General features: G+C 36.5%; 1 protein-coding gene across 1 annotated transcript in view; it reads left to right on the forward strand.

The window, feature by feature from the left end:
- The window catches only part of Taf1b (TATA-box binding protein associated factor, RNA polymerase I subunit B), a 75,198-nt gene extending 58,594 nt beyond the window's left edge, over positions 1–16,604 (forward strand). Inside the window, exons 10-15 of the mRNA XM_076833105.2 lie at positions 776–953; positions 1,528–1,574; positions 3,002–3,092; positions 10,282–10,352; positions 10,890–11,112; positions 16,148–16,604. Of these exons, the coding sequence (XP_076689220.2) occupies positions 776–953; positions 1,528–1,574; positions 3,002–3,092; positions 10,282–10,352; positions 10,890–11,112; positions 16,148–16,352 (815 nt within the window). The 3' untranslated portion in view covers positions 16,353–16,604. The remainder of the gene's footprint in view (positions 1–775; positions 954–1,527; positions 1,575–3,001; positions 3,093–10,281; positions 10,353–10,889; positions 11,113–16,147) is intronic.
- Positions 16,605–21,948: the final 5,344 nt, after the last annotated feature.

Genomic DNA, 21,948 nt, shown 5'->3' on the forward strand with positions numbered 1-21,948 from the left:
CTTATTTATAATAATGAAAAATCAGAAACAACTTAAAAATCCAACAAAAAGGTAATATATATATAAATTATATAAATATACAATTATTGCAACATTATCTGGCTTTTAAAACAATGTTTATGAAGAGTTCATAAAAGATGTTTTTTATTATAAAAAAACAAAACAAGCCAAATTATAAAATAACATGACCACAGCTACATGAAATGAAAATATTCATAAAAATATTAAAAGTAAAACACCAAAATGTTAAAGGAGATATTTCTAAGTTATATTTCATGATTTTGTTCCCTTTCTTCTACCTTTATTATCCTATAAATGTCCTATATTGAGTTTGTTTTATTGCTTAGCAGGGGAAAGTAGTTAGCAATTTTTTTAAACAAAATAGGTCTACAAAATAAGATGTGATAATCCTTAAACTTTAGGATTGAGATTTAAAAATGTCCGAAATTGGTCGCAAACCACCCATACTTAAGATTGTAAGAGGACCTCTGCAATGTGTTCAGAATTCATAAATACTCCCCTCAATAGTGCATTCGGTTGTATGATGCCATTGACCAAAAACCAGAGAACTATGAATTTGATGCTGTTACATAGACACACTCCTGGGCCCCTGGAGGTGACTTAAGTATGCTGAGGCAACAAACGCCCTTCATTTGTTTCAATATTGATTGACTGATTATCTCAAGTAATGGTTGCTTATATGGATACACATGTTAACTACAATCTAGTTAGCCAAAGAATTTAATTCACATCTTATTGTTTTGTTCTTCAACAGATGAAATGCATGGATTAACCTGCCAAGTGGTAAAAATGACTGGAATAGGAGAAGTAGATTTCCTAACATTTGATCCCATAGCTAAAATGGCAAAAGCTGTTAAATACGACATACAAGCTGTAGCTGTCATTGTGGTTGTATTGAAACTGCTCTTTTTATTGGATGACAATTTAGAATGGTAAGTCTGTGTCAGTCATACAGCAAGTAATGCTTTCTTGTGCTAATCTTAGCCTTTGTTAAGTGGTAGGGTAAACATTGCTTTTACCTAATAATTCAAAGTAGAGGATTCCAAGTGTTATCTCAGTGAGAAACTGTAGATACTGGTTAGTACCATGTAGTGAGACATTCTCAGGTAGTGCTTTGGCTTCGTTGATGTCAGTCATTTGACCATATTTCATTCATATTCTTTAGGTAGCAGCGTTTCTCATTATCCATACTTCTGAGTTTTAAAATATTATCATAAATCCTAAAGAATCATTTCAGCACTTCATCTAGATACCTTTAGGCTTCTGGCATTGTCTCGTAAAGGTTGTTTTAGAACATAGAGGAATTTTACAGTGTTACTCCTTCCAAATGTCAACAAAGAGTGATAGTGTTCATAGGGTCTTCTTCCCTGCTTCAGTGATTGCTTCTCCGCGAAGATTTGACATCAGTTTAAAATCACTGTTTTGTACTTTTCTTTTAAGAAGAATTCAAAATTTAACTGTCTAAATACATGATTTCTAAGTAAATTGATTTATTGTTATCTCCAGGTCTTTGTCTGATCTTGCTGAAATACATAATGAAGAGAACAAGCAAGGTACTTAATTTATCAGTCAAATGCAAAATGAATGTAGATGATGGATTAAAAGAAGAAAGAAATATAGGCAGAAACTTGAATAATACACATGTGCACATATTCGTCTATACAAATGCACCTTGTTTACCAGAGTTATTTTTTCATAATTATCTAATTATATCTGTGGACTACTAAGAAATTTCAGTGACTCTTTACTTTCAATTTCCCCTCTTTACCCCGGCTAGACAATGAACTTACCATCAACTTTCTGACAGACCACCCTGTCTGTTCTGATGCCTCAGCCTTTGCTCCTGCTTCTCCCTCTGCCTGAGTGCTCTTCCTTCTTATCACTCCGTGGTAGTACTCACTGTATATTCTTTCTAGCATGTGTGCAAAATAAAACACTTCTTTCTGTACAGTGCTCATGTTGGCATCTATATAAATTAAAGATGGAACTAGATGTTTTCTAATGTCCTTTGTAATGCTAAAGGTGATCCACCGACTGTGTAATGTGGGGGTAAAGAAAGCATTCAAACCTGTCTTCCTTAGAGGCCTCAGAATCATTACTGTCAGCAGGGCAAGTATTATTGTTCCCATGTCTCTGTTCCCCTGTTGTCCTCTATTCCCTTCCTCCCCTCATTGAGGAGGAGACTGAGAGTCAGAAAAGTTGTGACTTACCAAGGTCAAAGAACCTTGAGTTGTATTGATTATTACAGTTGTCCTCTGTGCTTACAGTTCTTTTGGTAGTTTGCTTTCCTCTCTGGCTGTATACCTACAAGGCCATATTGTTTTAGGTCAAAAATGCTTTTAGACATTAAAGACACTGTTTTTGTTGGAGAATAGTGGAGAATAATCCCCCTTTATCCTTGACTGTGCTTAATGCTGTTGTACTTAATGTTGCTGCATTTTGAACACACACCAGATGTCCAGTACAGTCCATTTTCTTCCTTTTCTCTAGAATCTGAATTAGGATTAGAAAGAACAGAAATAGTTGCTGATGAAACTAGAAGTCTGTATTCAGCTGTTATAGCACATTTCACACATTTATCATTTGCTTTTCAATTCATGTGTTTGCTGAACATGTTGGAGCAGCGTCAGTGTGCTGGCTTTTGGAATTGGGGTGGGGAGGAGACCTGATTGGGTAGTGACAAACAAAATGTTCCATTCTCAAGGAGGTAACAGTCAAGTGTAGGAGAAACTGACACTTCAGAAGATGGTTACAGTGTAATATTGGGATGGGGGCACAGTACAGGTAGGAACTTAGAGGAGGAGTGACAAACTACTCAGGAAAGTCACATTAGAGTATGGGAACAGTGACTCCATTCATCATTTCCAAGTGCTATTATGTAAATCTTTCGTTGCATCAATGAATAAAGACCCAAGTGAACAGTGTATGTTATTATTATGTGATTTATTTTGCTAATAATCATGGATTTCATTTATTTCAGATAAGCCATGGTTTGAGTTCAGAAAGTGGTATCAAGTCATGAAGAAAGCCATTGATGAGAAAAGACAAAAATGGGAGGAAACAAGAGCAAAGTATGTTTTCTTCTCACTTTAGATTCAATTACTTTATTTCTGTGTCAGTTACTTTACATTTGAAAGCTAAAATTTCTATACTTTTCAGTACTGTGACTTTTTTCCTAGAAATATCACTGTAGCCCTATACATTCTAGTTAACTTTTTTTTTTTTGGCAGTCCAAGGAACCAATCCAATGGCCTTGGGCATGCTGCTCATGCCCTACCACTGAACTATACCCCAGGCTCTATTTTCTCCATTTTTCCATTTCTAATAACTATTAACCAACACACACTCCCCTTTTATTTTTTATATATCGCCAGTTTTTCGTTGAAATCCACAGGGTACCACATTGTCCTTAGTACTTTGCTTTATACAGTTTGCATGAGTCTTGCTTGTGTTTCTAATACTCCTCCCTCTTCCCCTTCATCAGAATTAGTGATTTCCCATCTATGCCTCCCATTATTACAAAGGTTACAAATGAAATGAAACCCTGTGTTATATTTACTTGGAATGTTTCCCCAAAATAATGATCTCAGTGAAAATCAAAATAAAGGGAAGGAACAGTAGAGGGGGTAGAGAGAAAAGAGGGGAGGGGAGGGGGGGAGGGGGGATAGTAGAGGATAGGAAAGGCAGCAGAATACAACAGACACTAGTATGGCAATATGTAAATCAATGGAAGTGCAACTGATGTGATTCTGCAATCTGTATACGGGGTAAAAATGGGAGTTCATATCCCACTTGAATCAAGTGTGAAATATGATATATCAAGAACTATGTAATGTTTTGAACAACCAACAATAAAAATTAATTTTAAAAAAATAAAGGGAAGAAGACAGCAAGTATATTTAATTCAGTTAACCTCGTTGCTTGTTTTCTCTTTGATCTGTCATTCAGAGATAGGTCCATTGTGATAGAGAGGAAAAAGCAACCCTTTAGGGATAGATAGTGCTGGGTTTCAGTGTGACTACATTATAGACTAGTGTGACTTCACTTTCTAGCCTCAGTGCACTGAAATTCTAAACACTATTATATAAAGTACATTTCCATTTATCTCTCACATGGTTTCATATATATTCCTAGAACTTTAAATCTTTATGAGATGTTGAAGAAAATGTCAACATCTCTGTTGTTTATGTAAATGTGTAATAGTACTAATTCTATCAAGTAATTATGTCCTTTGGGAAATATTTAAATTCCTCAAATTATTTAAAAGCATAATTTACTCAGCTTCAGTTTCCTTATCAGTAAAATAAGGCTCTTCAGCTTTCATAGCAGGTATGCTTCAGAAGACCACTGGTCTTGTGGGACTAGCTGAATGTGAGAGTCCTTGCAAGAGGCAAAGAATATTGTACACAAAGATTCTTGATGTTCTTGATCAGATTTCTAAAAATGCAGCCATGTAGAAAATATACAGAACAGGTTACAAATGAGAAGCTGGGTTTGATTAAAGCAGAACCAAATGTTAGAAAATTAGAAAGCCAATTTCGGTTTACCTGCTTTAAGCTGGAAATGAACTAAGTCCAGCAAGAAAAACAGTACAGTGGCAGTCATTAGTGGAAGTGCCTCCCCGCAACTAGTGGGCATGACTAGTGTAATCCTCATTACATGTCTTTGATTGCTTGATGGGAAACTAATATAATTAAATGTATTATATTAAAAATATTTCCATATTATTGACATCTTACAATCAAGAAGACTGATATAGGACATGTTTAGGAAACTTGTTAAAATTAGTGGTTATGGTAATGGGGTCTTTGGAATCAGTTTTTTTTTACTTGATCATATTCACTCAGATTATTTCAAAGATGGTAGTTCTCTGAATAGAAAGGTTATAGGAATTTTTGAAAGTTAAGTAAAATTTTTCTACATATTTTCATAAAGAGGACATAATTGAAAGATGAAGTTTCTTTAGTACTATCTTTAACACGTTACTTTTTTAAAAAAAATTTTATTATCTTGAGAAAAAAAGAAAAGGTACTTTAATGTAGTTATTTTAAACAAATTTGTTGGTCACTGTTTGAGTGAAGATACTCAGTTATGAGAAAAATGGTAAAAATAGTTTGTGATAAAAATTTTAAAATATGGTAATCTCCTTGGCTATAATCCTGTGTGTAAAATAAAATGGGTCTTAGTAGTTACGAGAGCAGCAGCAAGAGCAAGAGACCATCTTGGAGAGTCTGTGTTCCTTCTGTGGTGTGTATTGGGGCCAGTCCTGATGATTCTGAGGGCCTGGAGCTCGAAGGCCATGCTGCCCAGTGTCTTGGTGGTACTGAGGTATTACTCATCCCAACCCACTTCACACTTCAAACATGGCCCTGTTCCTATTGTACTGTTACAGTCAGTGTAGACTTAAAGACATTCTGCTACTTCAGGGGAGAATTTAATAACTAAAAAAAGTAAATCTGTGTATAAAATGCCATTTTCCATGGGGACTCCAAGCCCCAGGGAGGTTGTCCAGGGGCTGTCTTACCACAGTCCTCCTTCATAGTGTGTGCTGCCGACTAATCCACACGTGTGGTGTGAATCACCACTGACTGATTTTAATCACTACCACCTAAGGCTGGCACAGGGCGCTGTGCAGTCACCACCTGTACCTGTCTGTTCTTCCCTATCTCTCTCCATTTTAAAATATCAATTTCTTTTTTCCTTTCCTTTTGTAGTTTGTTTGTTTTCAGTGCTGACAACTCTAAATTTCTGATTTTTCTTTCTGTTCCTCTGGATATCATCTTCCATGTTGTCAGATGAAAATGATTAAAACACTTTCTACAGCTAATCATGGGTCCCTATGCATGAGATGATAAAAAACACTAGTAAACAATAGTTGGAAACCCCAAAAAGATTACTAAGCTGCTTTAGTGACTTATTTGTCATAGGATGTATTGAGAAGAACATGGAGGAACATTTTAAAGCATGTAGAAGAGCCCTGTGGCCTTTTGGGTTAGGCAGAAATTTCTTATATGATATCAGAATCATAATTTATGAGTGAAAAATATTGATGAATTGGACTTTATCTGAAGAAATTTTCCTCAAAAGACACTTAAGAGAATAAGAAGCCAGATATTGAAAGAAATTATGTACAAATCACCTATCTGATAAAAGATTTTTATCTATAATATAATAAGAAAACAGCTCAGTTTTTAAAATAAACAGACCAAAGATGATGTATTGATGGCACATGAAAAGATACTCAGTATTATCAGTTAGTAGGAAAGTACAAATTAAAACCACATACAATATCCATTACAACAGATTAGAATGACTCAAGACAAAACAAAAACAAAAACTAATCATACCAAGTGTGGGATTGCAAAATGGTACAGCCATTTTGGAATATTTGGCATTTTCCCATAAAGTTAAGCACATATTTAATTACAATATCAAACACTTTCCACTCCTAGATGTCTACCCAAGTGAAATGAAAACTTATGTTCATACAAAAAACTGTACAGAACCGTTTATAGTGGATTCATTCATATTCATCCAAAACTGGCAGCAGTTCAAATGTCCTTCAGCTGGTGACTGGATGAACAAACTGGTATATCCATACAATACAGCACCATTGAGCAATGCAAAGGAACAAATCTACATCTAACAGTGTGAAAGAATCTTAAATGCATTATACTAAATGAAAGACTCAAAAAGTTACCCTAGCATGATTCCATTTATATTATATTCTGAGCAAGGCTGAATTTATAGGAATCAAAAAAGCAGACTAATCATTGCCCAAGGTCAAGGTATGGGAAAGGACCTAGAAGATTTTTGGAGTGATGGAATGTTCTGTATGTTAATTGTAGTGGTGATTATATAACTATATGTGTGTGTTTGTTTTATTTTGATACAGGATCTCACTAAGTTGACTTAGGGCCTTGCTAAATTGCTGAGGCTAGCTTTGAACTTGCAATCTTCCTACCTCAGCCTCTGCAGCCACTGGGATTACAGGCACTCAGTAATGTGTGTGTTAATGCTAATCATAAGTACACTGAAAAGGATGAGTTTACTATATGTGAATTATATTTAATTTTTTATAGTTATAGATGGATAGAATGCCTTTATTTTATTTATTTTTATGTGGTTCTGAGGATTGAACCAGTGTCTCATGCATGCTTGACAAGCGCTCTGCCACTGAGCTACAGCCCCAGCCCTAATTTTTTTTTTAAATAGGGAAACAAATCACATAGAGATGAAGAAAATATGCAAGTGTCTTCCAGCTAGAAAACCCTAAGGCCTTTGTGGCATTTTTATTTTTTTATTTATTTATTTATTTTGGTAGCTTTATGTAATGGGAAGAGGTAGGTACAGTATAGCAAAGTTTTGAAGAAGCTGTAGTTTCAGAGGGGTTGTCCAGACAGTTGAGCATTGTTATCTTAAGTCTCCTTTCCTATCCTCTGGGCATGTGACTCTAAGGAAGTAATAATGCCTCCTTGATTCTACTTGTGGAGGTGTTTATTATAAATGAATAAGAAGCACCTATCTGGGCTAGGCATTCTTAAGAAATGTTTACAGTGAGTATACCCATGGACTACGATTAGACTATTGAGTTTAGGGAACTTCTTTATTACTTTAAGTTTTGTTACTTTTATCATTTAAGAAAATAAATTTTAAAAAGTGAAGACAGACTCAGCTACCATAGGGTTAAATGACAAGCTCTCGGATTTATTTTATTTTAATATTTATTTTTTAGTTATAGGTGGGCACAATATCTTTATTTTATATTTATGTGGTGCTGAGGATCAAACTCAGTGCTCCACGCATGCTAGGCAAGCGCTCTACCTCTGAGCCACAACCCTAGCCCTCTCTGATTTATTTTAAATGTGGTATGCTTCACCAAATTTTAGTTTATACATAATTTTAGGAAGATTATCTCCTATGTTATATTGATTACAAATCTCTACTGCTTCCTGATATTTAGAGAAATTCATTTCTTTTCTTCTTTCTCTCTTGTTTTTTTATTTGTTTGTTTGTTTGTTGTTTCTTTGTTTTTTTGGTTTTTTTGTACTGGGAATTAAACCCAGGGACACTTTACCATTGAGTTACATTCTAGTTTTTACTTTGAGATAGAGTCTTGCTAAGTTGCTGAGGCCATCCTTAAACTTTCACTCTTCCTGCCTCATCCTCCTAAGTTGCTAGGGTTATAGGCATGTTCCACTGCATCTGGCCTAGAGAAATTTTATTTCTGTTCTTAACATTTTAAATCACTGTGGAAATTTAAAGTAAAAAGTTAACCTCTCTCTTTTATGTATAGTCATGATTATACTGATTTGATTAAGTATTTCTTAAATCCTTGAAAATTTTCTTTTTTTTTTTTTTAAAGAGAGAGTAGGGGGGAGAGAGAGAGAATTTTTTTAATATTTATTTATTTTTTTTAGTTCTCGGTGGACACAACATCTTTGTTTGTACGTGGTGCTGAGGATCGAACCCGGGCCGCACGCATGCCAGGCGAGTGCGCTACTGCTTGAGCCACATCCCCAGCCCCCTTGAAAATTTTCAATTTTTCAATTCATTAAAGCAATCATTTGCTATTATCGTATTGTTAAAACCCCCACTTTTATGAATATTTTTTTTCCCTTGTTAAAAAGAACGGTAAAGGGACTGGGATTGTGGCTCAGTGGTATAACACTTGCCTTGCATGTACCGAGGCACTGAGTTCTATCCTCAGCACCACATAAAAATAAATAAATAAAATAAAGATATTGAAGCCATCTACAGCTTAAAAAATATTTTTAAAAAAAGAGAATGGTAAAAATTACCAATTATAAGATACCACAGGTAGATAAATACAAATCCTTATATTTCTGACTTCTTATTTCTTATCATCTTTTCCAGAAAGTCCACAGATAAGAAAGTGCCTACTAGCCAGGCAGTTAAGAAATATCTAGCTGCATGTAGTGGCACACACTTGTAATCCCAGCAGCTTGGGAGGCTGAGGCAGAAGGATCACAAATTCAAGGCTATCCTCAGCAACAATAAAACCATATCTCAAAAAATAAAAAAGGTTGGAATGTAGTTCAGTGGTAGAACACCACTGGGTTCAAGCCTAGTACCACAATGAAAGAAAAGAGGGAAGATCTAGATAATAAAAGGATTTAAAGAACCTGTACGTGTTTTGTCTAAATTATTCCTCACAACAGTTTTGTAGTAAACTAATTAGAGATGTTAAATTAATTTGTTTATTCATTTCTTCAATAACAGATATTTAAATGAGTCCCTATTGTATGGTATTCCTTCTCAACACTAGGGACATAAAGAAAACTGAGGTAGTCTGTGCCTTTGAGAATCTCCATCATTTGTCACTTAAGGTCCCTAGACCTTTCACTAGAAAGTGGCAGAGCCAGGTCCTCTGATTCAATGTTCTTTTTATTGCCACAGGTTATGAAAGTCCTTCACTTCAGGGAACTCAGAATGAAAATGAGATTTTAAATGAACATTGTTATCTTTGTTCCAGAGCTGCAGCATCTGCTTGGCAAAGTTTAGCAGTGGTCACTATAACCAGAATCAAACATATCACTTCCCTTTGGCCTGAGTTTAGGCCTGGTCACTGATAATCTATAGGAATGTGAGATGACTCTTAGTCTTGCCCCTGAGGGGATGCTGCAGGGCTGGCTCAATCCCACATCCCTGTTTTACAGTGAACCTCCCTGACTGGCTTTCTCTGGCAAGAATAGTTTGAGTCAGTGCAGGGAACACTAGTAGGGCTTTACTCTCCTTGTTTTCACCAGGAATAGGAAAGATTTCTAAAAAAGACTGGCATTTATTGTCTACTTTATGAGTTTCAGAATCAGAAGTACCACTAACTTAGGCAAAGGGCAGTCAAGGCAAAAGCGATAGGAACAATCGTTTCTTAGATGGCTTCACTTTATCAGAATATAGATAAAGACAGTATATAGACAATATAGATTGTCTTGTATATCTCTTTTACAAATTGTGATAAAAAGCAAGGGAATTTTATAGTGAGAGAAACCTGTTTTGTTTTGTGTAATTAATAGCTTCTTCAGGATGCGGCAGCATGGTAGGGGGAGCACCCCATTCTGTTGGCCTGCTCTTACTTAGTTCTCCTTCTGGGGTGTGAGCTCTATAGATAGTGTAGACATGTGCCAATAGGCCATTCCAAGCCAGAGCTGTTAAACTGAATATCAGAAATTCCAGATACTGCTTGGAGAAACTGTCCTGAATTGTGCTGAGGTGCATTTTTTTTTCTACCTTGCACAGGTACATGTGGAAAAGTGAAAAACCACTCTATTACTCACACATCGACAGACCAGTAGTATATAAAAGAAGAGGTGAGTTGAATTGTTTCTCACTCATGCAGGGTAGCTAACAGCACAGTCGTAGAATAGCTAGATATCTTGACTTGAAAAGTGAATGTGATATCTCGCAATTAACATAAATAAATTTCCTACTTCTCTGAAATGTTCTAATGCACATATGCAGAGGAGCATCCCCCTCTGCAAGGAGTCTCCGTAGGAATCTCTTTATTTGAGGAATGTGTCGTTATTCAAAACAGAGCTTAAGCTCCCATCAGAATTTAAAATCCTGTATTTTTATGACTTCTAGAGAATTTCCCTTAGATTGTCTTGTATGTTCTCTTTTACAAATTGTGATAAAATATATACATATATAATTCACCATTTTAATCATTTTTACGTAGATCCCTTATGCCCCCATCTAGTTTCAGTTTTGCTTAAGTTACCATCATACATTAGCATCACATGTTTGTCAAAACTGAGAACCCAACATTGCTATCAAGGGAACTCCAGGCTTTGTGATTTAATGTTAGTTTTTGTTTTATTCCTTTGTTCTTTTTCCTTCATTTCCAGAAATGGTGGTAAATCTACAAAAGCAATTTAGTGCACTGATTGATTCAACACCAACTATTGAAAAAAAAAGCCCTTCAAGTTTTCAGTTCAACTGGGCTAAAGAAGATGCTGATAGAACTTGTTTCCATGGACATAGCCTCCAGGGAATCCTGATAAAGAAAGGCCAGTCGCTGATGACCAAGAATTCATTATACTGGCTTAGTACCCAGAAATTCTGTAGAAGGTATGTGATGCTTTTAGAACACAAAAAAACAGGCATGATGAAATCTCTAGTTTGGCCTGAAGGTATAGTCTTTCTGATTTAAAAAAAAAAAAAAAAAATCACATATGTAAAAGAGCCAGAAGGTGCTGGTAATTAAACCCAGACCCTTGAACATACTAAGTAACCACATACTCTACCTCTGAGCTACACCCCGAGCCCACCAGAAGATGGTAAGCTTATAGTCAAGAAAATCAGAATTATGGACTGGGGCTGGGGCTCAGCCATAGAGCACTTGCCTAGCACCTGTGAGGCCCAGGGTTCAATCCTCAGCACCACATAAAAATAAATAAATAAAATAAAGGTATTGTCTCCAACTACAACTAAAAAATATCTAAAAAAAAAAAAAAAAAAATCAGAATTATACATTGAGTCTTATGTAAGAATTTAGGAAAGCTGGTAAAATCAAGAAATGTGATGTCTCGCAATTAACACAAGCTATTCCCACTAGCTAAATTAACCTGCAATGAGGCTGCCAAGCAGTAGAAGTGTCAGTGCTAATTCAGAGAACCCACTGTATTTTTAAATACATATTTTTGTGAATGACATATATCATTCCCCTTAAGTATGTCCTGAGAATAAAGATATTCTGCTAGACTGATCTGATAGGTCTGTGCTTTTCAAAGGGTACATGGGCAGATGTGTGGATATTCTTAGAGTTCATGCCATGTAGAACATAGTGAGCTATAAGGAGACCTTGACATAATTAAGATTAAATAGTCGAGGTTTTCTTCTCTGCTTCTCTTCCTGAACGGTAACTTCTGTAACTTAGACAGTTTCAGTAATACCATGATTTTATGTTCCACAACTATCTGCCCACTTCACCTAGTTGAGAACACAGTCTAGAAGCACAGGGTGAACAAAAAAGCCTTCATCCAAGCAATCAAAATGTCACAAAAACCACAAAAAAATGTATTTACTTCTCAGAGAGCTTGTAGACTGCCTCCAAGTGTGTTTCTGTCCAGCTGAGCTGTCTGATTTCCAGAAGCCTAATAATTGGAAAAAAAAATTAGAGGGATCCAATGGGTACTCTGCTTGTAAATCACAACAAACATAAATGACAAACAATAGAGGAGCCAGCATCAAATCCAAAGCATACAAAGGCACTCAAATTACAGTAGTTTGAAGTCCCCTTACGACATATAACTCATACCTCCATGTCACTGAGAAGGTCTGGTGGTGTCTACTTTAACAAAGAACTTGTCCCACAATGCTGTGTGCTTGCTTTGGATTTGTTTTTTGTAGCCATATTTGCCATATTTTCTAACTTTTACAATAAAGCAGACAGCTTGTAGTAATATTATAAAGGCTTTAAAAAAACTACACTATGCTAATATGCTTAGTTCAAGATAGTCAAGAAAGCTGGGTGTAGTGGCACATGCCTATAATCCCAGTGACTCAAGAGGCTGAGGCAGGAAGAGCACAAGTTCTAGGCTAGCCTCAGCAATTTAGTGAAGCCCTAAGCAACTTAGTGAAATCCTGTCTCAAAAAAATTTTTTTTAATTTAAAAAGGGCTGGGGATGTAGCTCAGTGATTAAGTACCCCTGGGTTCAATCCCCAGTACCAATAATAATAAGTAATACATAATTCATTTTTTAAAGATTTCCTTCCAGGTGGTTAAAATGAAGTCTTTGATGCTAAAGAAAGCAGACCTTCAGCTATATCGATAATTTTTTAGACAGGACTCACTTCTGAGGGTTTGGAAGAGACGCACTTTAATTGTAAAATGATGGTGAGAGCACTGGTGCTTGGAGAGCTAGGCAGAGCAGGGCCCCAGCAGCACTCCAGGGGGGAGAGTGGTTTGTCCCTCCCAAGGCAGAGCTAATATTCTGTGAATCTGCACCCTCACTGTTGTTCACTTGATAGTAGCCCCCATGTTCAGGTAGGCCAGTTATGACAACCAGGAGGTCAGAAGAGCAATCTTGACCTGCCTGTAAGGGGCAGATGGTTCACCTCTCTCCATAGGAGGGAGTGGAGCTGTGGTTTTCTAGTTCTGTTCCACAGGAAATGGAGGTGCTTTGTGGGTACCACAAAAATTTGATTTGAATATTTAATTGTTCTTTTAAAGCTATAGTAAAAAGCAATACTCATATATGAACATGTTGGACACCACCAAAACATTAATTTGTGCTACCCAGTTTGCTTTTTGTGTACATTCAGAGACTATTCCTTATTTCTTTCCCATACATTTGAACTTACTCTCTCTCTCTGGTACTGGGGATTGAGCCCAGGCATGCTCTACCACTGAGCTACATGCCCAGCTCTTTTTATTTTTATTTATTTATTTCTTTAATATTTTTAGTTGTTGATAAACCTTTATTTTATTCATTTATTTACATGCAGTGCTGAGACGCAAACCCAGTGCCTCACATGTGAGGCAAGCACTCTACCACTGAGCCATAACCCCAGCTGTTTATTTTTATTTTGAAACAGGGTCTTGCTAAGTTGCCCAAGCTGACCTCGAACTTGTGATCCTCCTGTCTCCTGAGTAGCTGAGATTATAGACATGTACTACCAACCTGCATGCACATTTGAACCTCTAAGAAGGTTATGCCTTTAAAGCACTATTGTCTTATAAATTTAGACCTGTTTTATTAGGCATAAAATTGTTTATATAAACATTTTGGGCTGGGCACAGTGGTGCATGCCTGTAATCCCAGAAATGCTGGAGGTTGAGGCAGGAAGATCCCAAGTTCAAGGCCTGCCTGGGCAATGTAGCAAAACCCTTTCTCAAAATAAAATAAAAATGGCTGGGATATAGCTCAATGGTAGAGCACCCCTGGGTCCAGTCTACAATACCACACACACGCACACACACATAAACAAAACAAAACTTGAAGCATCCATTTACCATATTCATTTATGTTACATGTCAAGCAGAGCTCAAGAGACGTCACTTGTTCTACTCACTGCAGAATGAATGGCAATGAGAAGTTAATAATGTGCTGTATTTTGTTTTATAGCTTATAACTTTAGGGAAGATTTCTGAGTTTATGATAAAGCAGGTATCCATTTTAAGTTATCAGTGGTTTAACTTGGAAATAACAAGTTCTTAGTGTAGCAGGGATGTCTGATACCTTTTCTTGTCTTTCTGGGGTAGAAATAGAGCTTTCCTTATGGTCCGTAAGTTCACTTTTTTTGTGTGTGTGTATGATAACATTTTGTCTGAAAAAAATCTCAATATAACTGAAATTAAAAGGGAAGCAAAACAGGGCTTGGGATGCATCTCAGTGGTGGAGTGCTGGCCTAGGGTGTGCACGGCCCTGGGTTCAGTCTCCAGTACCCTCCCTGCAAAAAGGAGGAAAGCAAGAAATCACTGCATTTGGAGGAATTACTATACATGGCTTATGTTTGATCTTTATTAAACCAAGCAGTGAACAGATGATACAACTTTTAAATTCCCTACTAGTTTTGACTTTATTCTGTATTATTAAAGTTACCTTAAGATTTTAAGTAGAAATGAAAAATGTTTAAAGTGAACATTTTTGAGCCCTTAGTATGTGCCAGGCACTAGGTTAAGTGCTAATATGTATTCTTACTTAATCTTTTTATCAACCTTGAGAGGTGCAAATGCTGTTGTGTTTTTTGTTTTGTTTTAGGTTTTTTTCCTAATTTACAAATGAGAGAACTAAGAGCAGCTATCTAGAGCCACAGATGATGGTGGCATAGCTTTATGATGCATATGTGATTCAGCAACATAGGCCCCATACATTATGTAAATCATAATATCTCAAATATTTGTTCACTTGCTTTTTAAACTGTGTTAGGGACGGTTCAAGCATATTCAAAAGTAGAGAGACAAGTATAATGAACCCCCTGTAACCAGCTCAGCACTTGTGGGCATGGCTAGTCTGCTTCACCCAAACACAACTCACTCCTTCATCCTTCTACCCCCATGGTATTTGGAAGCAGATCATAAACATTATAACAGTTGTAAAAATAAAACCCTGATACTATTAATCAGACATTAAAATTAATAGTAATTTTTAATATATTATATTAGATTTTTAGTTATCAGTTTTGTAATGAGTTTTACTCAGCATCTAAGTAAGGCCCATCTATTGCAAGTGGTTGACATATCCCTTCAGTGTTTTAGTTCCCATAGTTCCTCTCTCACCGCACTCCCCATCCTAACCCCTTACAATTTATTTATTGAGTAATGCAGGTCATGTGTCCTGTACAACTTCCCATAATCTGGACTTTGCTGATTATAGGTTGTAGGATACCATTTAACATGTTCTTCTGTGCCCTGAGTTGCTAATACTTTGGTGAATTGGAGATTGGTAGCATTAATTAGAGATTTGGTGATAGTAAGAGATTTGATCAGATTTATTTCTACTGTTTTAAAGTATATGAAAGTATATGGTAAATTCTTCTGTCAACATTCCATACAGTATGGCACTCAACATTATAGGTCTGGGATCTTATTTTGGATGGAAGTTAGGAATTATTTGTTTTCTTTTGTTAGCTTTTAAAAAATGTGCAATCCCAGCTACTTAGGAGGCTGAAGTAGAAGGATCACAAGTTTGAGACCAGCTTGGGCAACTTAGCAAGAACCTGTCTCAAAATTGAAAAAAAAAAAAAAAAAAGTGGGGGTTGTTGCTGAGGATGTAGCTCATTAGTAAAGCACTTGCCTAGCTTGAGTGAGGCTCTGGATTCTCTCCCTGACTGTTTTTGCTTTCTTTGACCATGTTAAGAAGAGGGACAGGGGCCAATGTGGAGTGGAAATAACTTACATACTCATGGTGGTGACTTACAAGGCCTGGTTCTTCATACACTTGTATCCCTTGCATAGTGATTGCAGACAATGTGAAAGTGCTTTTTTTATATAATTAAAAAGTTTTACCAGATTGATCTAAGTTTTCTTCTAACCCATAGTACTATTTTAAGGATAACTATATATACTTGGTAAGTTATTTGTGGGATGTGCAAAGGATGGGTGCATACATTTATGAATTACCATTTAAAGACAACTTAATCCTTTTTCTTCCCCTTCTAGCTACTGTAAACATGTGACAACCTATGAAGAATCAAATTTTTCTCTGAGTTATCAGTTTATACTCAATCTCTTCTCCTTCTTGCTGAGAGTAAAGACATCTCTTCTCCATGAAGAAGTGAGCTTAATTGAAAAGAAACTTTTTAAAAAAAAATATAGTGAAACAAAACAGAAATTTTCAAGATCCAGGAAAGTAAGAAGACACTGAAAAAATGAAATAGAAACTTTCTTGGAAAAATACTCCTAAAGTAAAGTAATGTCAAATTGTAACATAACATATAACATTCTAGGGTATTATGAAAAATATTACTGAGCGTGCGCGTGTGCACACATATGCACATCAATTGTGTATAAAAATATGTATTGTAAAACAGGCGAAGGGCTAGGGAGAGCACTTGCCCAACATGCACAAGACCCTGGTTCTTTGAAAAATTTAAAACAATAAATTATATAAATGGTATCTAGAAATTGTATTCATTATTCTTTAAAACTAAATGTACTTTTAAAAGTAGATTACTTCCTTACCCTTTATTACCCCAACATAAATCCCAGATGGATCAGAGATACAAACGTTATAATCTTTCACATATACATATATAAAAGTTTTATAAGGAAACGAGTATGAATACTTCAGTGATCTTGGAATTATGAAAGACGTCATAAGCATGCTACAGACCCAGAATCAAAACAAAGGAAAAGACTGATAACATGGCTATACAGACAGATGACAAACTGGGAAAATATATTTGCAGCATATGATGGACAAAGAAATAATTTCTTTAATATATCAAAAGTTCTCACAAAGAAATAGGAAAAAGATAAACACTGAGAGATATGTATGAAAAGATAGTTTTCTGAAAAAAAGAAATAGAAAGGCATATCCAAAAATCAGGGAGTCAGTCTCACTCAAATTCAAAGAAATACAAACCAAAATAAAGGATAGAACCCACAGATTGGTTAAAATTGTTAAAGGCTTATATCTGATAAGGACTTTGGAAAATCAATCATTCTTGCTCAAAGAATGCACAAATCTTACCTACCAATTTCTATATTCCAGAGTCTAATTCTAGACACTGAGGATACAGCACTGAACAAAATCACTGCCTTGAGGATCATATGTTCTAATTAGGAGGGAGCAGATAGGAAACAACTACATATGAATGAAATACAAGGAAGAAAAAGCAAAATAAAAAAGCAAGCGATAAGTGATAAGGTGGGCCATTTTATAAAGGTCATTGGGGGGGATTTTCTGGGGAGGTGACATTTGAGCAAAGGCCAACTTGTAAGAAGTACAGTAGAGGGAGCAAGCCATGTAGCTATTCAGGGGAAATCATTCCAGGCAGAGGGGAAAAGGGAGAGGCTCTGAGGTCAGAGCAAACTTGATGGATTCACCTACTTGTTCAGAGTGGCACAAGTATGACAGCTGAAGGAGAGAGAGGTGGCAGAAGGGATGGAAGAGGTTGCCATGTGATTTCAAGGTGATGGTAAGGATTTTGGCTTTTATGCCAGGTGGCATCATGGGATGCCATTTTATAAGCAAAAGGTTGAAAAAGCACATGCCTATAAATTCCAGTAATTTGGGAGACTGAGGCAGGAGTGAATTCAAGGCCAGCCTGGGCTACTTGTGACCCTGTGACCCTGTCTCAAAAACTAAAAGGACTGGGGATATGGCTCAGTGGTAAAACACCAAGTTTAATCCCTAATACAAAGGGGAGAAAAATGTTGAGAAGTTCCCCATCTGATCAGGAGTTGATGTCCTTTATTTTCAAACACTTTTTCTGCTTGATTGAGTTTCAAATGTTAAACCAACCTTGCATTCCCAGGATAAACCTCACTTGGTCCTCCTCCATTTTGTTACATATTTCTGCATCTGTGTTCATAAGCCATATTCTTTAGCTTTATTTTCTTGTGATTATCTATTTTTTGTATCAAGACAACGCTGGAATCCCAGAATGAGTTGTCAACACTTCCTTCTGTTTTTATTTTTTTAGAAGCACTTTTGTGGGTTTCTTTTTATTTATTCCTCAGCTGTTTAGTAGTAAAGTCCATCTGGAGCTGAATTGGGAAGGCTTTGTTTTGGGGAAAGTTTTTAACTGTAAATCCACTGTCTTTAATAGAGGCTATTTGGGTTATTTCTTCTTGAGAAAGTTTCTCTCTTCTAAGACTTATGAAAATGAAATCACACCACTGGCTGGGGAAAAATATTTGCAAAACATATCAAACAAAGGACATATTTATATAAAGAAATATCACAACTCAGTAAGAAAGCAAACAACCCAATTAAAAATGAACAAAAGGCTGGGTGTAGTGGCACACAACTGTAATCCCAGGGGCTTGGAAGGCTGAGGCAGGAGGATTGTGAGTTCAAAGCTAGCCTTAGGAACTTAGCAAGACCCTAAGCAAATTAACAATACTCTTTCTCAAAATAAAAAATCAAAAGGGCTGGGGATGCTACTCAGTGGTTAACCATCCCTGGCTTCAATCCCCAGTACCCTCCCCCCCCAAAAAAAAGGCAAAAGATTTGAACAAAGAAAATACACAAATAAGCCCATGAAAGGTGCTAAGTTTTACTCATTATTGGGAAAATGCTAATGAAAACCAGAATGAGTTACCACTGCACACTGACTAAATGAATTTTTCTAAGACTGAATAGAGTTAAGTTGGCAAGAACTTGGAGCAACTTATGCTCCCACAGGCTGGTAGCCATGTAAAGTAGCACAACCACCTTAGAAGCAGTTTGGTAGGCTGGGGAAGTGGCTCAGTGGTAAGCACTTGCCTAGCATGTACAAGGCCCTGAGTTTGATCCCCAGCACCACCAAAAAAAAAAAGAGAACAAGCTTGGTGGTTTCTTTTTTATTTATTTAAAAAAGAGAGAGAGAATTTTTATTTATATATTTTTTTCTTTTTTTTTTTTTTTTTTTTTTTTAGTTTTTCGGCGGACACAACATCTTTGTTTGTATGTGGTGCTGAGGATTGAACCTGGGCTGCACGCATGCCAGGCCAGCGTGCTACCGCTTGAGCCACATCCTCAGGCCCAAAAGAAAGAAATCTTTTTTTTTTTTTTTTTGTGCTGCTGGGGGTTAGAACCTAGGGCCTTGTGCATGTGAAGCAAGCACTCTACCAACTGAGCTATATCCCCAGCCCTTGGTGGTTTCTTAAAAGTGAAAATTATACCTGCCATATGATGCAGCATTCTATGACTAAATATCTATTTAAGTAGAAAAAACATGCTCCCACACAGACTTGTACACAGATATTCATAGCTTTATTTGTAATAATCAAAAAATATATAATTAACTGAAATGATCATCAGTAAAATACTACTTAGCTATAAAAAGAAACAAACTGTTGATATGTGGCAATATTCATGCTTAGGAGTAGGATTTGGGGGAGAATCAAGGAAATATATCTCTTAAAGCTGAAAACGTTCTTTTCTAAAGATGTGAACTGAAAATTCTTTTTTGAATATGATGAATGTTATGGAATCAATATCGTTACTTGAGGTGCTATGGCTCCTTTAAGTTTAAAAACAAATTGAAGTTGCAAACAAGGTCTGTATGCTTAAAAATATCAAAACGGTGAAGCTGTGAAAAGTTTTGGGCCGCCCATAAATATGAAATAAGATGAACAAGGGCAGAGAGGGAAGTGAAAAATAAGGCTCTGCGGGGATTTCAAGTCTTACAAATTAACATTTGAGCCTTAATCTGCTCTAAGGGGGTCAGTGTTTTCACATTTAAAAACAGTATTCAGCCATAGGAAAAGTGTCTTTGTCTACTACAGAAAAGGGAAGAGGGAATTATGACAGTGCCAGCACATGTAGGTGGTATTAGGCAAAAGGCAGCCTGCTCTGCAGCTCTGTGGCCGTGCTGCCATCCTTGTGTAACAGAGGAGGAACTAAGGGTTAGTGATAGTTCATAGCCTGTCCAAGAGCTAACGCAAGGCTGAGCTCAGATTTGAGCCCAGGTCTGAGACTCCAGATTCCTGATTACATGTTTGAAAAGTCATCAACTGTGGACTTCCTATTGCTTTAGCAGTTTGCCCGACCCCCTTTCCTTTGCATCCTTGGGATAGTGGAAGGTTTTTGGATATTGTAAATTTGTTTCAATAAAAAGTTTGTAACTGTTTATGACAGAAGTGCTGTCTCTGGACCAGGAACATCAACATTGCCTTGCCTGGGAACTTATTAGAAATACAGAATTCTCAGGCATTACTCCTGACCTCTCGTGCAGAAACTCAAGACATACCACTTGCAAAGAGAGAAGAAACATATTCTCAAACCATCAGGAAGACCTTTTGGAGAATTTCCTACTGTGGCTGCTGTAAAAATTCTGTGCATTATTTTATAACTGCAAATAGTAAAGTATTTTTATCTTGAGTGTGTTGCTGGTAACCTTTTTAAAAAAAAAAAAAAAAACTTAAAATACCTGTGTGTTCTTGAAAGCTGAATAAATTCACACAGTATTTGGTCTCTCACAAAGTACCTTCGAGAAGCTCTTATTGTATGTTCCCTTGTTTTGTGCCCTTGTGAAGTATTTAAGCATAGAGTGATTTTAGTGCCAGACTTACCTGATAATATGCTATGACCTGAGAAGAGCTTACAAAAGAGTGCTTTTATTGACTTTATAAATTAAGCACCTGGTATTTCAGCTCACTTGGCCTTTTGCCCTTCTGGAACAATAATTTCCTTCTGGAACAATTAATGCATGTTTAATGGATATTTGTGTTGAACTGGGTAACTCACAGATTCTCCCATAGGAATTTTTAAGTCAGATTGCCACTTAAATTTTGTCACCATTGACCACATTAATTGCATTAAATGATCAAATTAAACATTACCTAAAATGAAAAACGTGATTTTTGAATTTAAAAACTCCCCAGAAACTGTATACATTTCAGTGTTTTTAATATATTTTTTTAAATTTTTATTTCAAATGCAGTATTGTGAACATTAAGAAACTAGAAAATGCAGATAAGCCAAAAATAAATAATAAAAAGATCCCCATTCCATCACCCACTGATTATCACTATTAAATTCCTTTTTAAAAATATTTTATTCATGCATTATAATTATACATAATAGTGACATTCATTTGGATATATTTGTATCTGTGCGTAACATAATTTTGTCGCTTTCATCACCCCTTAACTTCTTTTTCCCTCCCCCCATCCTCATCCTCAATGCCATGGCTTCCCTTCTATGAGAATATATTTCTGAAGTGCTAAACCTTTGCAGGGGAATGAGTAGCATGACTAATTTACCTATTGCTGTCAATCTGTCTTTAGATAAGAATGAACAGTTTCATGATAAATTTTGTATTTTTATGCATTGCTTGATGTTTTTGTATATTTTAAACTTTGAAAGAAAAATACCCTGAGGTTAAAAGTAGGAAGATATTTTTTTCTTATCTGTTTTTAGAAGTTCACACTACAAGAAAAATTGTCCTGTTTCAGGTCCCAGGCAGTTACCCTGCTGAGGTTCTGGGACTTACAGAGGGGATCCAAGCCGCCTCTCCCTTCCAGCTCAACCAAGCCAACTCCTCTCTACTCCAAAGTGGGTTTGTTTTGTTGTGGGTTTTGATTTGTTCTAATTGCTTCTTACTCTATCCAATGTCTCTTCACAGTGCAGCCCAGGGACCTGCATTAGTCACAAATAGTGCTGGTCAGGAATGTCCCTGGGGTCCCTCCTCTGCCACTCGCCCCAGCCTGAGGGGCAATGCGGGTGGGGTGGCTCCAGCACCTGCTCCTTATCACCACGCCCTCCCACTAGCCACAGGCTGCCTCCAGGCATAGGCTGCTGCTTGGCT

This window comes from Callospermophilus lateralis, chromosome 14 (genome assembly GCF_048772815.1).
Source record: "Callospermophilus lateralis isolate mCalLat2 chromosome 14, mCalLat2.hap1, whole genome shotgun sequence".
NCBI lineage: Eukaryota > Metazoa > Chordata > Mammalia > Rodentia > Sciuridae > Callospermophilus > Callospermophilus lateralis.